We start from the raw sequence: 14,772 nt of genomic DNA, 5'->3' as shown, positions 1-14,772 counted from the left end.
GGTTGTTTTTCTCTTGAATGTTTTATTTGAGAGAGAGAGAGAGAGCGAGAGAGAGAGAGAAGAAACACATTTTATTATCCCCAAAGATGTAAAAGAAATGGTATCACTAAGCAAAAATGAATTACTCTATAAACCCCAGAGAGCATTTTACAAGTTGAAGAGGGTACAGTACCAATTATACTATTATCTCACTCTACTCTCTGGGTGAATAGTCGGAAAGCCTAAAATTACAGTTGATGTTAGATTTCTTGGCTTCATTTGCAAATTGGAGTCATTTTCTTTTTTTGTCAACGCCATAAACACACGTTATATTGTTTAAGAGCAGCAGCCCCTAGTTTGTTATGATATTTTCCTCCTTTTTATCCCCCATATCAAAGGACCTTTTTTTTTTTTTTTTTTTCTCTTAATTTGGCTTGTTGCAGATTGATGTAATACTGTGTTTCTGAATCATCTGCAGTGGTCCTAAGTACCATTTGAGCAGAGGCTTTTTGGCTTACTTGTCAGGAGACCAGTTCTGGAGAAGGTTCTCCAACTGGCCAGATGTGTCATTTTGGACCAGATTGAGAGCCTGCCAAAACACCACTTGCTGCCACTACCGGATATTGTAGGGGTGCTCACCACCCTGTTACCATAGTTTTGCGGGTCTTAACATTGCATAAATAGGCAGCTGTTCTGTATTCAGGATATAAATGAGTCACCAGCTTGCTCTACCTTGAGGATTTACCTGCAATAGGGAAGCACAGTGTTAACCCCTTCTTACCCTCCTGCATGAACATCACATTTAAATGCACACTTCCCTCAGCCCATTCAGAAGCAAACCCCTATGCATATAAATCACATCCTTCTTGCCAGTTAGACAAGAGAACAGAAAAATGTGCAGTTCATTGTGCTAAAATGGAACACATTTCCTCAGCAGCTAAAGCAGTAAATTAATCAGCTTATAACTAAGAGTGAGCAATTTGTGCTGAATTCTTTCTTACTGCTCCTTCAGTAGGAGACAAGGTTCTCTAATCTCATAAAAGGTCATGACTTCATTAAGATGGAAAACCATGTTGCAAGAGACAAGAAAAGAAAAGCCTTAAAAGTCACTCAGTTGTCTCTCTGGACCTATTTTCAGGACAGGGGATTTTTATTTATTTGGAGAATGACAATTAACCTGGAGACTTGGCCCAACAAAGAAGCAGAGTGCTGAAGTGGGTCTCATTACAGGACATGAAAAGCAGTTGGTTTGACCTAATCCACATTTGCAGCAGATGATTTACATAACAAGTTAGCACAAGCCGCCCAATTTTGATTTTAAATAGCTGACCAATTTCAAATAGCTTGACCAATTTATATATAGAAAATGTATGTGTGTGTTCATATGTATATATGTATGCAGGTGTGTGTATATATATGTACACGTGTATAACACACATACATATACACGCATATATTTGTGTTGGGGGGGTTATTTTTTTACCCCAAGGTACATTGGGAAAAAACCTTGTCTGTGTTAGAATATCAAAGAATAGGAAAGGTCAAGGCAGTTACAAAAAGTAGAGGCAATTGTGTTATATGGTATATTAGCTGGTCTCAACTACATTTTTTATTGAAGTATTGTTGACTTACAATATTATATTAGTTTCAGGTGTACAAGTAGTGATTAAATATTTTCACAGATTACACACCATACAAAGTTATTATAAAATATTGACTATATTCCCTGTGCTGTACATTACTTCCTTGTAACTTATTTATTTTATAACTGGTAGCTTGTACCCTTTAATCTCCTTCACCTGTTTTCTCAACTGCTTTTTCTAATGTTTACCCTAAAATAGATATAGTCCTTATTTGCTAAATAAAACCAGCATTCTGCAGTCTGATAGGACCGAGTCATTTCTCCAGGCTTTTCATTTTGCCAGGGGAAGAAAAGTGCACAGATAGATAGGTGACATTTGGAGAGCCAGGCATGCCAGATTTTCGGAGGTTACAACGGAGGTCCAACCTGCTGTTCTCCTAATGAAAGGAGGGGAAATTCAGACTGGCAAAACCGCTATAAGGGATATCTCTGCTCCGAATGTCACGCTGCCCAGATGTCGCTCGGCAGGTGGAGATGCAGACAGAATGAAAATGTAGCCCTGTGTATGTGGGTGCTAGTGCATTGCAAGGGTGAACAATGAGTCTATCTTCAGAAGTGTAATGAAAACAGTGTGGATCTTGTCCATATTCATGTCACGAGAAAGGGCTTTCTCAAGGAGTTCTCACCCCACTTCCCCTCCCAGACTGAACAGGCATACATGCTCCCAGACCACGTGCACATGACTTGTTTCAGGGCTTTAAGTATAACAAGTATAACAACTTATTTTAATGCATTTATACACATGTATGTATACGTATATGCTTTTTAAATAGAAAATGGGATCATACTACATAAACAGTTTTATACTTTGAGTTTGTATTAAATGTCAAAACTATATCATGAATGTGTCTCATCTTATTTTCTTTAGGCTTATCTCATTTTAAACTCAGATTTTATAGCAAAGGTTCATAGTCATAGAGTTAATCATTTCCCTGTTGATGAAGCGCTTAGATTGGCTCTAACATATTTTAAGATGGGCGTGGTTCTGTTCTCAGTAAATACCAGTGAATTTTATTAGAACAAAGTAAGTTAAGACTTGAAGTTACCTTTTGCAAGAGGAAGCTAAAGGTACTGTCATTGAGTTTTCTTTTACTACAATTGTTTTTCTTCAGTGTTACGAGATGACTTCCGGCAAAATCCCACAGATGTTGTAGTGGCAGCCGGAGAGCCTGCAATCCTGGAGTGCCAACCTCCCCGGGGACACCCAGAACCCACCATCTACTGGAAAAAAGATAAAATTCGAATTGATGACAAGGAAGAAAGAATAAGTGTGAGTTAAACTAAAGTGGACCCCTAGAGAGATTGAATATCAAGGCTTAAAATGGATGTATTTTATTATTTTATTTATATTATTTATAATATTTTATTTATATTATTTATTATTTCTTGGTAATAAAGTTGTAGAACTGTATTTGAGTGCTAATTACTATTTACACTGTATTGAAAGGACTGAAAAAAGGTAACCAAAAATAAAAACTTTGGAATGAGGCTTCAAATAGTCAAATATTATATAAATCATGTGTATATGATATATTAATAACTGGACCAATCTGAATATGTAAATATATCTTTGCAGTAGAATACTGATGCCGAAGCTCTTTTTAAGATCTACAAATGCATCTATTGATCATGCAATACATGTGTCAAAGTGTAAATGATGGCCATAAACTGTATTAACTAGAACATTTCTTTTCATACTACTTTCAAAATTATAAGAGGAAATAATTTGAGGTGATAAATATTTCAAGCTCTTTTCCAGTTTTTCCAACATAATATTTATAACTAAAATATTATATGAGAACTCATTTCAAAGTTTAAGAGATAGAAAGTAAAATCAATGTAAAAATAACTGCCCGGTTTTGCAGTTTAACCCTTGTAGAAAAATAGTCTGTTTTCAAGGGAAATGGATGATCAGGTTAATCAGTCAATTAATATTCAAAATGGAACACCCAGAAAATGGTAAAAAGGTAGAGAAATGGCATATAGTTATTTTATTTTTTCAGAAGATCCATTCAACCTGTGTATGTGAAGTTTGTGAGAGCAGTCCACTGAAATAGTAGATAATGCCTCAACCTTCTGACATGGTTCTTAGTATAATTTTTATACTCAGTACAATAACTGAGAATTAATATATTTTATTTAAAATAATCTCAACGAAACAAATGTACCATTTCTATCAAAAAGTCCACATTTTCTGGGTGTCTATTCTCTTTAAAAATATCTTATAAATGAGGTTTTATTCTTATGTGTACATTGTGATTACATCATAACACAGGACGAGAGAGTCCATGCAAAAGATCACAACATATTCCATATGATTCTGGCTTGAACTGTTGACACTGTGAGGATCTACAGTGAAAGATAATTTGGTTCTCAATGGTCTGTGCTCGGGTACCAAACTTATGAAAATGTGCTCCTGTTCAAGATCTTTTTCATGTTTGTAATCATTTAGCTTTTGCTTTGTAACAAATGACCCCAAAATACTGTGATTTATAATAACCATTGCATTTACACTATGATTCCGGGGGTAAGCTGACAGTTCTTTGCTCCGGGCTAGCTTGGTTCATCTTTGCTAGGCTTTCTCATGCTTCTGTGGCTTGTTTAAACATGTGCTGACAGCTGGGATGATCTAGGATAACTTTACTCACATGGCTGGCCATTGACTGTCTCTCAGCTGGCCATCTTGGTTCTTCTCCTCACGGCCTCTCATTTTCCAGCAGGCTAGCTCGGGCTGGTTCTCATACTGGTCTCAGGGTTCCAAATGCAGCAAGAGAAGGCAAGTCCCTATATGCGAGTGCCTTTCTTCTGGTGAAATGTTGCTTTAGTTCCACTGGTCAAATCGAATCAAATCATATTGTCACACTCAGCTTCGGGGGAAGGAGAAATGGCCTCCGTGGTTTAAACCTATCATTTATTATGCTCTACTTCATACAGTTGAGAATAGGTTGACTATGTTTTCTTCTTAAGTTAAAAAAAAAAAATGTTGAAAATCTCTTTCTATGACATGGCTAGTTTTAGAGCCTGAATAAGTCTGATGAAAACGTACCTACTTGAGTTTTGTCTGCCTGTAAAATTAAAATTAAAGGAGGAAACCAGCATATTCTTATCTCATATCTCTTTAAGAACACTCAGTCATTGTAAAGTTAAGATTGTTGAACTAGATAAATAATAAAAAAAAATTTTTATTGGAAAAGAAGCTATAAGTTGATGATTCACTTACTAAAAACCTTATTCTGCTTTATTGTACCCTTTAACTAAGAGACAATTTAACATTATTACATTTGTTTATTTAAACAAAAATGCTTCTCATTTAAGAAACATTTAGGGACCACATTTTAGAAGCCAATGACTTGTACCAAGTCATACTCATCATTCAAAAAAAAATTTTGTTTTTATTCAACCTGACCTCCTCTTCAAAAACTATCTCATAAATATAGTTAAGATGAGGCAAAGATAATTTTAATACTAACAATTGAAATGTAAACTCCATGAAAGCAGAGATTTTTACTATTTGGTTGACTATTGAATCTCAAAGGCCTAGAACACTACCCAGCCCATAGAGGTACTCAACAAATACTCATTGAATTCTTCTGAGTCAATTAGATTTCGTTATATTATCCAAAGCAGATATCTAGTACTTCGTTCTGATGACAAATGTCAATAGAAATTCATTCAACAGAATCTCAGAGTGAAGACCAACCACTGTGGTTTAATGGGGGCAGTCACAAGATTCAATAGGACCAGGCAAGAGAGAGGAAGACTGCCTTAAAGAAGCATTCTCTAGAAAGGAAATATGGAGGCTTACATTGAGGGTGAATTTAAGAGAAGAAAGTACACGTGCAGATGCCAAAATAGTGGTAGAATTTTGTGTCTTAGACACTCAGCTATTTCTTTTAGAGAAAAAAAATGTGCTTAAATATTAAAAATTATTTATTAGTGACCTTTCTTTCTCTGTTTCTTTTCCTTTCCATTTTCTTTTTTTTCAATTTTAACAGATCCGTGGTGGAAAACTAATGATCTCCAATACCAGGAAAAGTGATGCAGGGATGTATACCTGTGTTGGCACCAATATGGTGGGAGAAAGAGACAGTGATCCAGCAGAGCTGACTGTCTTTGGTAAAACTCTCTTTTCAATTATAAATTGCTATTTACTACTTTTCCTTTTCCTTTAAATATTTTTGCTAATACCAAACACCAGGCCATACAGGGACAGTTACTTATGACTTGTGGTGAGCTCAATAGACTAGAATTGTCTTGTTTTCTGGTTCTGTCTTTCAATGAAATCTTTGATGTGAAGAAAATTAAACTTTTGAAACATTATTTTACCTACTTTATTCATATATATTTATAGGATTTTGCCTTTCATCAGGATATAAAAAACTGTCCTTTCTCAAAATCTATTTGAGAGATTATATACATTTAAAGTTTATCACTCATTCCATTGTGATGCATTTATGAAGTATTTATTATGTGCATGACACAGAGTAAGGTTTTTAAAAATTAGAGAGTGCAGTGTATAGCCATTTCACTTGTGTTCTAATTTAAAAAATTTCAGATTGAGCTATTTGCAGTTTTACCTCATGATAAAAAGACGAGCTTGCTATTTATACACACGCAATCAAAATTAGAAAAAAATTGATCAACTATTTTGCTATAATATTCATGTTTCTTCAACTTAAAAACCAAAGGACTTTTTAGCTGGAGTAATTCAATTAGTTAGTGAAAACGTGATTAGATCTGTATCACAGAAATAGTGGAGAAAGCATTAGGAAGGAGAAAATTGGAGGTAGTAAAGATGGCCAATTAAACGAAAGTAAGGAAAATGCTACAGGGCAGCTGTGGAAAATTGAAAGAGAAATACAATGGCAGAAAATTGGGGAAAATGGGGATCCTAAAGATGCTGGAAAATGAAACATTCCTTTAGATGACATCAAAGTCCCATTGAAGTCCCATTCAAGTATCTGTATGGAAATATATATGTATACTCACAAACGCACTCACAAACACATACACATATGTATATATATACACACATATATAGATGCATGTGTATATCTATCTCTCTCTCTATATATTTGAATAAAAGAGTCACTATTGCAGATATTATGATTTCTTTTTTAAATGCAAGAGATAATTGTGAATTTCAAATTACTTTTTTGTGTGTGTCAGTAAAATAATCTTCTGAATCTGTGCATGGTATGATAAGATCCTATGTCATTACTCCAGAACACACTGAGGTAGCATCAGAATCTGGCATACATCCCTAAAGGAACTTCTTTTGCAGTTTGGGATGTGCCCCCCATGGTATAATGGGATCCCGTGCTGTGATGCAAAAGAGAGCCATATTATGGTTTACACTACATTTAGAGTGTTAGGTGTGGTTTATGAATATGTACTAGAGTGCAGGCCTCTCTTTTCAATTGCTCTGAGTATCAGGTAATCTCTGGTAATACTCCTTGTGGATACTAAGCAGCTTGAAGTCCCAAATGACAAAACCAGGATCCCATAATTCATTAAAGGAATTGAACAGTAAAAATAAAACTGTTCAAAGTATGCATGTAAATTTCTGTCCTACAGAGAGCTCAGACAATATCAGTTTGCCCTTACATTTCATGCAGTTATCTATCTATAAGAGTCTCAAAATGTGCTTCACTTCGTAATGAATAAAATACAGTTTTGCCTGCTAAGATATGAAATTAGCGGTCACTGAACATTAGCATTGAAAACCCACAAGTACAGCTATTCTATTTAAAGAAACACTCATCTCTATTCTTCTGTAGCTACCACCAGCTTTGGAACAGAAAAATGTTTCATTACAGCAGTATATATTGCCTTCAGAAGAAAATTGAAAGGGTTTAGTGTTATTACCCAAGCAATTAGACTTACCAAATGTGACTTGTGTTATGAAATATTCACCCTACTTTCTCTAAAAATATGATGAGAACTGAAGGATATCCCTAAATATGTCAGGAGTTACAGGGGGGACTTCTAAATTATTTTGAAAGTAGCTATAAACCAAAAAGATTGAATTTGTCTACAGGCAGTTCTTCTGGAACAATTTGTTTAGGAAGCTGAGAAACGTTTATCTCATGGTGTAAACTAGTCAGAACTGACCTAAGTACAATATTAAGTTGAGGGAAAAACTAAAATTCCATAATTGATAAGAAAACAACATCCAAACCTAGAAATAAAACATAAAAAGAGTAGTGATGGTCTAAATCAAGATTGTGACAAGTATTGCATGGGAAAGACCCCCTCCTGTACCTTGATTCCCCAATTCTTAGAGAAAATAAAGTAACTAGTGTGCTATGTATAATGAGGCCTTCTTTAGTTTATTTTGATGCTCTGTATCCAGAAAATGTTTTCTAGTAAACCTATCTGTATTTCATCGTTGTTAGATATTCTATCTCTGGTGGGAAGTTTATAAATGTAAAGCTGGTTAGTGACAGTTTACCTCTCCTCTCTCAATTCTATTTTCATGTAGCAACACTTCTGCCTTTAAAACTCTGGCTACTATGACAACTCTGTACTCTTCCAGCTTTTAAATGGAAGTTTTTAAATGTCCTTTGCAACTCCATCTTTAAGATATATAATACAGAAAAAGTAACTGATGATATTTAATTGTTCAAAAATATAATTCACTTATAATGACAAGGAAACCAATGAAAAGGTTAAAGGGTCTTTACCAATACAATAGCCATCTGCAAGTATTTTGACTCTTTAATAAGTGGGATTGGACTTAGAAGTTTTTTAGTTTGAAAATTGCAAATTATGCTTTAAGAATCTGCGCTTTAGGAAAAGTCTTAATCAGTGTGACTTAATTTTCAAAATGTTACTCTGCCATACTCTCTGAGTCATTTATGCTGTTTGTTCTTCTTTAATATTTGCTGACCATAAAGTAGCATCCTAGTTAAGTGGCAGTACCAAATCTAAAAATTAGAAGTAGGCATCACAGTGCAGAAGGACACTAAAATCTATGGCACAGTCTAGATGTCTTCATAAAGAATACTTTGTAGCAATTTACATATGTTAATTAAATTCTAGAGATCCTGAAGACAGAGAAACTAGAGTTGAAGTACATAATTAAATTTCCAGTTATGGGTAGGTTTGGGATGTCTGTTATCTAGAATTTAACTATCATTAAAAAGCAACTAAAAATAAGAATTGTTTCCTAATTATTTTTAAATGTTTGTAAAAGTAATACATGAAAAAAAATTTTCTGTGTTACATTTCTAATAGACATTAGAAGTATTGCAAAACTTATGATGAAATACAGAAAGAGCTTGCAACCTCCCCTCCTCCCAACACTCCCAACAATCCCTACACACACACACACATTTCTCATCTTTGAACATTCCTGTAAGCCTGTTTTATCTTTTTCTTCTGGGATTTATTTCCATATATCTATGTGCTTATTCTGCAATTTTAACTTCTTATTTTGGAAGATGATGATTTGGCCCACTTATACTCCCTTCCCCAACTTCTCACCTGTACTTTCCCTTCTTTTTGTCTTTTCCCTTCTTTGTCTTTTCAGTATATTGACTTTAGAAACATTGACTATATTAATATTTAGAATTTAAGTTATTATAACCTTGTAAATATTGACTGTGAGCTAAGTGTTATGCTATTATAATGGCATTACTTTTCTGGCACTATATTTGGTCTTCTTTGAATTAATAATAAATCCATTTTTCCTTTTACTTATGTTTATCTATGCCTGTCATGAATTCTTCTTGAAATCTTCAACAGAAGGTTTAAAATTCTCTAAATTCTATTTAGCTATTAAGTCTACTCTTGCTACAGCCATCCTGGAGGCGTCAGACTTCTGCCCAGTCCAACCAGGCTGGATTCTATTTAGATCTACCCCAGAAACTTCATTCTGATATTCATCTTCCCTTTCCTTTGATGCTGGATTCCCTGTTTCCTATATCCTGTATTTTTTTTTCTTGTTTAACTCTTATATTCAGAACAGTGTTTCTCTACTGATTTCTCCTTGACTAGACCCTAGAGCACATTCCAGACCAAGCTATCTTTATTCAATCCAAAACTTAATGGATACTTCGGCTGGTTATAGAATTCAAGTTTAAAAAAATATTTTTGCTCGAAATATTAAGGTCGCCACTTCAATATCATTTTGCTTCCATCATTACTGTTGAGGAGTCTACTGTACTTTTGATCCCTATGCGATCATTTTCCTTTTTTTTTTCTCTTTCCAAACTTTACTTAGTACCTTCTCTTTATCCCATGGTTCTGAAATGTTTCAATACCATGCCTCTTTTTGGCACTTTTTTTCTTTTACTGGTTGGACACTTACTGAGCAATCTCAATCTAAAAACACTCTATTCATACAAGTCAATGAAATATACTGTCCATTTTTTCTATTCCATTTCTCTGTCGAGCATAAATTCATTAATGAGACGTTAAATCTCCTAGATCTTTCTTTTCTTGAAATATTCCTTATTTATAGCATCTTGTTCTTATTTCATGGATGTTTTAACTTATCTTGCATCTCAGGATTTTAACAATATTCTTTTTTTTTAAATAAATTTTTCTCATGATGCATTCCTCCTTTTCTTCTAAGTTCCTTTCCCTGACCTCTCGCCTGCATTGTTCTGTCTTTTACACTGGAGGCTTTCTTCAAATGACTGTTTTCTTTGGGATGAGGATAGAGGTTGGGTCTGGTTATATTGATATTCAGTTATTGAGTGAGAGATAATAGTTGATGGCCTGAGTGTAGTTGAGATACTGTGAGACAAAGCTATGAGGGAAGAAATCTCAGAACCAAACCTTAGGAAATATCTGTGTGTTATTGATAACTTGTGGCCTTCATTTAAGAATTTAAAACATAAGGTGTTATTAAAATCAAGGTTATTGTTAACAGCAATTTAGTTCTTTTAAATAATATTAACTTGCAAACTTTAAAAGAGCAAAATATTTCTCATTTGTTCACTTATTTAATAAATATCTTTTGAACACCTACTATGTGCCAGGCTCTGAGTGTTTAAATAGAGTTAGGGAAATGAATAGACAGGTCCCCTGCTTTCAGTATGACTCTCATGTCATATCATATCAGCAATAACACGAAACTTTGCCTCTAAAGCATGGTGAGAAAGGCATTCTTTTCCCTCTGAGAATATTTACCTATGTTTGCTTTTGCTTCACAGGATGGTTTCTTTCAGACAAAGAAAATTCTTGGCAAGAAGAGAAATTAGTGCAGCAAGGATTTATTTAATCCCAGTCAGGCAGACTGATCATTATCATCCAGTCTATATTGGAAGGGCACAGTAATTCGCATTCAATGGCTATCATAACCCCCTGCCCCTCACACATACCCATTTTAAAAAGGAGACATACTACGACTAGCCATCTCACTTTCCAGTTTAATAGACACTACTGGGTGGCGGATCCTTCTGGGTCAACTGAAGTTAAGATAAGATTTACAAGCAGTGGTTAGGTCTCATGTGCTTTTACTGCATAGCTTTGGTCTTAGAGGATTTAAAGGACTCTACCTATATAATTATTGCCATAATGCTACTTTTATAATGTCAAGCAAAGTTTATTTTTAAATTGTTAAGGTTGTCCTAGTAATAGCTGTCACAGCATAGCCTTTACCAATTTTACAGCCATAGTCAATGACTGAATACAGTTGAAAGAAATTTGTTCTCTGGACACTTAATTTCCTTCATTGTAGCATGTAAGTAAGAAAGTTAAGAGATATTATGCAACCACATTTCAGATTTATGGTTTTGGGGTTGAAGTGAATATTTTGATTTCTGAATATTATTGATGTAACCACAAGGAGACTTGGCATTTGATTTTATTACAGTTGAATACAAAGCTGGAATTTCCACAATGGCAATTTGGAACTAAATTAACCTGGCTACTTGAGACCTGTACTTTACATAGTACCATGCTGCCAAAGAACACTGCTATCTCAAGAGAGATTAATCTTATAAGCAAACTATGCAAGTGATTCAAATCCAGTTAATCTCACAATAAAAAAAATGTTAATTGCATTGGCAAAGACATTGCCTCTGATCACGCAATGGCTATATAATTAAGGATCGGGCCATTCAGAGGGACTCTAATCTCATTGATAAACCTTCAGCAAATAGCCCTTGAGATGTCTACCCGTGTTTCAATGTGTGATCAGCCATAAGGTAACAACACAGAAAAATCAGTGACCTGATTTTGACATGCCTTAAAATGTGGTTTGCTTGTTAGTCAGTAGTTCAAGATGTTTCATGTATATTTATTGTAGCTGTCCAGAGCTTCATGGAGTACAAACTTCACGGGGCATTAATGGGTATTGAATGTGGTCACTTACCGACTTGCTGGATGCTTTTCTTGTCATCTTACTTTCTAATCCTTCTAACTACATTATTTGCAGATGATTTTGACACAAAACAATAAACCCCAAGATAATTCCTTGTAATTTTTGTAATTTGCGTCTGAAAGGGGTGTGGTTTTGTGTTTAGCTGTGGTAGCAGTAACCTCTGCAAAGGCAAAGCATTTAAAAATACATTTCTGCCTGTATAACTTATTTAGTCTTTAATACTCATATTTTTGATTCTCAGATTTTCTGGAAATAAAGTCGAGTTAAGTAAACTGAAAATAATTCCTACCAAAAACTGTCTTTCGATCTAAATAAATGTTAAGCAAACCTACAGTTTTTAACATACTGTTTTTTTGTGGGCTGTTAAAATTACAAAGTAGAAGATGAAGTTAATATAATTAGCAGAAAACAACTGACATAATGAATAACATAATTTAGAGATAATTGCTGCAACAGGCGCTATGGAAATTCTCAGAACAATTTTTTTAAAGTTGTGACCAAATTCCAACGAATTGGTAAATTTCAATGTTACTTTGTTGGAAGGCACAACCTCAGGTACATTCAGGTATAAAACCCTTTCTGATGTGCCATGTATATGCAAATGACTTTCTTCTGGGTTATTCTTTGCATTGTCCATTTTTTTTAATCAATTGAATTGCATTTTCCACCATAAACCAATGTTAGGCTTCCAAAAATTCTATACCACATAGTCTCCTGTGGTTATCTAGTTGCTTGGCAACTAAACTCTGCTTGAGGGCAGAAGAGAATAGACAAAGTTCGTTGCAAAGTTCTCCACCCCTACTGAGTTCATCAGAACAGCAGCAGGGAACCCCATAACTTTCTTCCTTCTTGAAATTGTAAATCAGGTGCTTCCACGTGTCTCCATACAAAATAGTGGGACTTAGAACAGGTATGATAACCAAAAAAATCCTCAAGGACCCTAATGGTGTCCTCTGAACGAAGAGACAATTTTAGTTTTGTGGCAACTCTTTCAAAGTTTGCTCTTTGAATTAATTATACTCATAAGTTGCAATTTTGTGACTGGTGGCATGTTAAAGGAAACATACAATAACTTTGCCTGAAGATATTCATGTGTATTTTAGTGGAACTAATCTATATACTCTTATGCAATTTACTTTGTAGTCAGCATCATGCCATGAAAAATTTCCATGTTAGATAGATACAGAGATAGCATTAACATCCCAAGGTAGTGGAACTAATCTATATACTCTTATGCAATTTACTTTGTAGTCAGCATCATGCCATGAAAAACTTCCATGTTAGAGAGATAGATACAGAGATAGCATTAACATCCCAAGGTATGATTTTGCCACAATTTATCCTAAAATCCCCGATTTTCCAATACTGCCAGCATTGCTGCCATGATCCTATGTTGTTCTTATCTTTTGTTGCAGTTATCAATGATCGAAGTTACTGTTCTGTATTATTTGTATTGTGGAGTGTCTGCAAGTAATGACTATTTTGGTTCTTCTCCAATACTCACACTTTCCTTCTTTTTCTTACTGATTATTAATGTCAGCATGTCCATTTTGTTCCTGATTGTATTAGGCATGACTTTAGTATATTACTTTGAAAGAATAATTTTTGTATTTAGTTTCTGATAAAATATCTTTGTTATACTTAAGAAGTTTCTTGTGATTCCTTCTTATTTAGAATTTTTTTAATCCAACAGGTTCTCTATATCTATAGACGTAATCATATTTATTTTCTCCTCTCTATAATATAAGTAGCCTCCTTTACCGTATTAATTATGAATGCATTTGACTTCAAGTAACAGAAGGCTAACAATGGGTTAAGTGTAAGGGGTCCATTTTTTTCATATCTACCATATCTGCAATGAAAGGATTGACACAGTCACACACCATATCCATACTTTACCTGCCACTTTGTTCCAGTTTGCCAAATGGAAATTTTAGAATCTTTCTAGACTTTCCTTCCACATCTGATTGATCACCCAGTTCTGGTATCTCTTCATTCTGTTCCCTCTTCCATATCCCTAGAACCACTGTCAGTTCTAAGCTGAAATAATTTCTTACAATAACTGTTTGACCTAATTCACTGCTTCATATTCTCTTCTAATTCATTTTTCACAGATCTGCCAACACGATCATTTTCATATGCTTATTAAAAATGCTGCTGCCTTAGTTAAAATCTTTCAACATCTCTCTATCACCTTTAGGGCAGAGCTCACATTCCTTGACATGGTATAGAAGGCCCATCATTGTCTCACCATTTACCAACTAACTAGTTTCATCTCTCACCACTTTTCTGATGAAACCAAGCTGCTGGCTCTTCACCAGCTACCAAGCTAGAAACCTGGCATAGGAGAAGCTGCATTAACATGTGCTGAATGAATGAGTGGATGAGGGAAAGACTTCTCTTAGCTTACTCATCCATATGCCAAGTTTTAGGACAATTCCCCCTTTAAAATCGGAGGGAACAGGAGGGATAGCCTGACATACAATTTCTCATTCATTAGTGATATCAGCAGTGGCTTGGATCTCTTTTAATATTGGGTTACTGCAGCTTTTGGATGAGCTGGATGAATATCCCTAAGTGATAGCAAAGAAGAAATCAATCCTGCTTTCTATGCTAATGACTCATCTTTTTCTGTTAATATTCCAAACACTCGTAAGAAGATACTGATCCTATTGCCTATATACTGCCAAAAACAGTAGCTCAATATGAACTATGCAGGCACTAAGATAGTTTGAAGCACACAGTGTCCAGTGGTCAAAGGAGAACACTAAGTAATTCTATCCAACCTGCAGATTTGTTCTGTGGTCAAAGGGGC

The 14,772-nt window shown here is 34.7% G+C and overlaps 1 protein-coding gene across 1 annotated transcript in view; it reads left to right on the top strand.

The window, feature by feature from the left end:
• ROBO2 (roundabout guidance receptor 2) overlaps positions 1-14,772 on the top strand; it is a 197,957-nt gene that overhangs the window by 31,614 nt on the left and 151,571 nt on the right. The window contains exons 2-3 of the mRNA XM_073804650.1: positions 2,734-2,891; positions 5,617-5,737. Of these exons, the coding sequence (XP_073660751.1) occupies positions 2,734-2,891; positions 5,617-5,737 (279 nt within the window). The remainder of the gene's footprint in view (positions 1-2,733; positions 2,892-5,616; positions 5,738-14,772) is intronic.

This window comes from Tursiops truncatus, chromosome 4, assembly GCF_011762595.2.
Source record: "Tursiops truncatus isolate mTurTru1 chromosome 4, mTurTru1.mat.Y, whole genome shotgun sequence".
NCBI classification, from domain to species: Eukaryota; Metazoa; Chordata; class Mammalia; order Artiodactyla; family Delphinidae; genus Tursiops; species Tursiops truncatus.
This window is presented reverse-complemented; position numbering and strand designations above follow the sequence as displayed.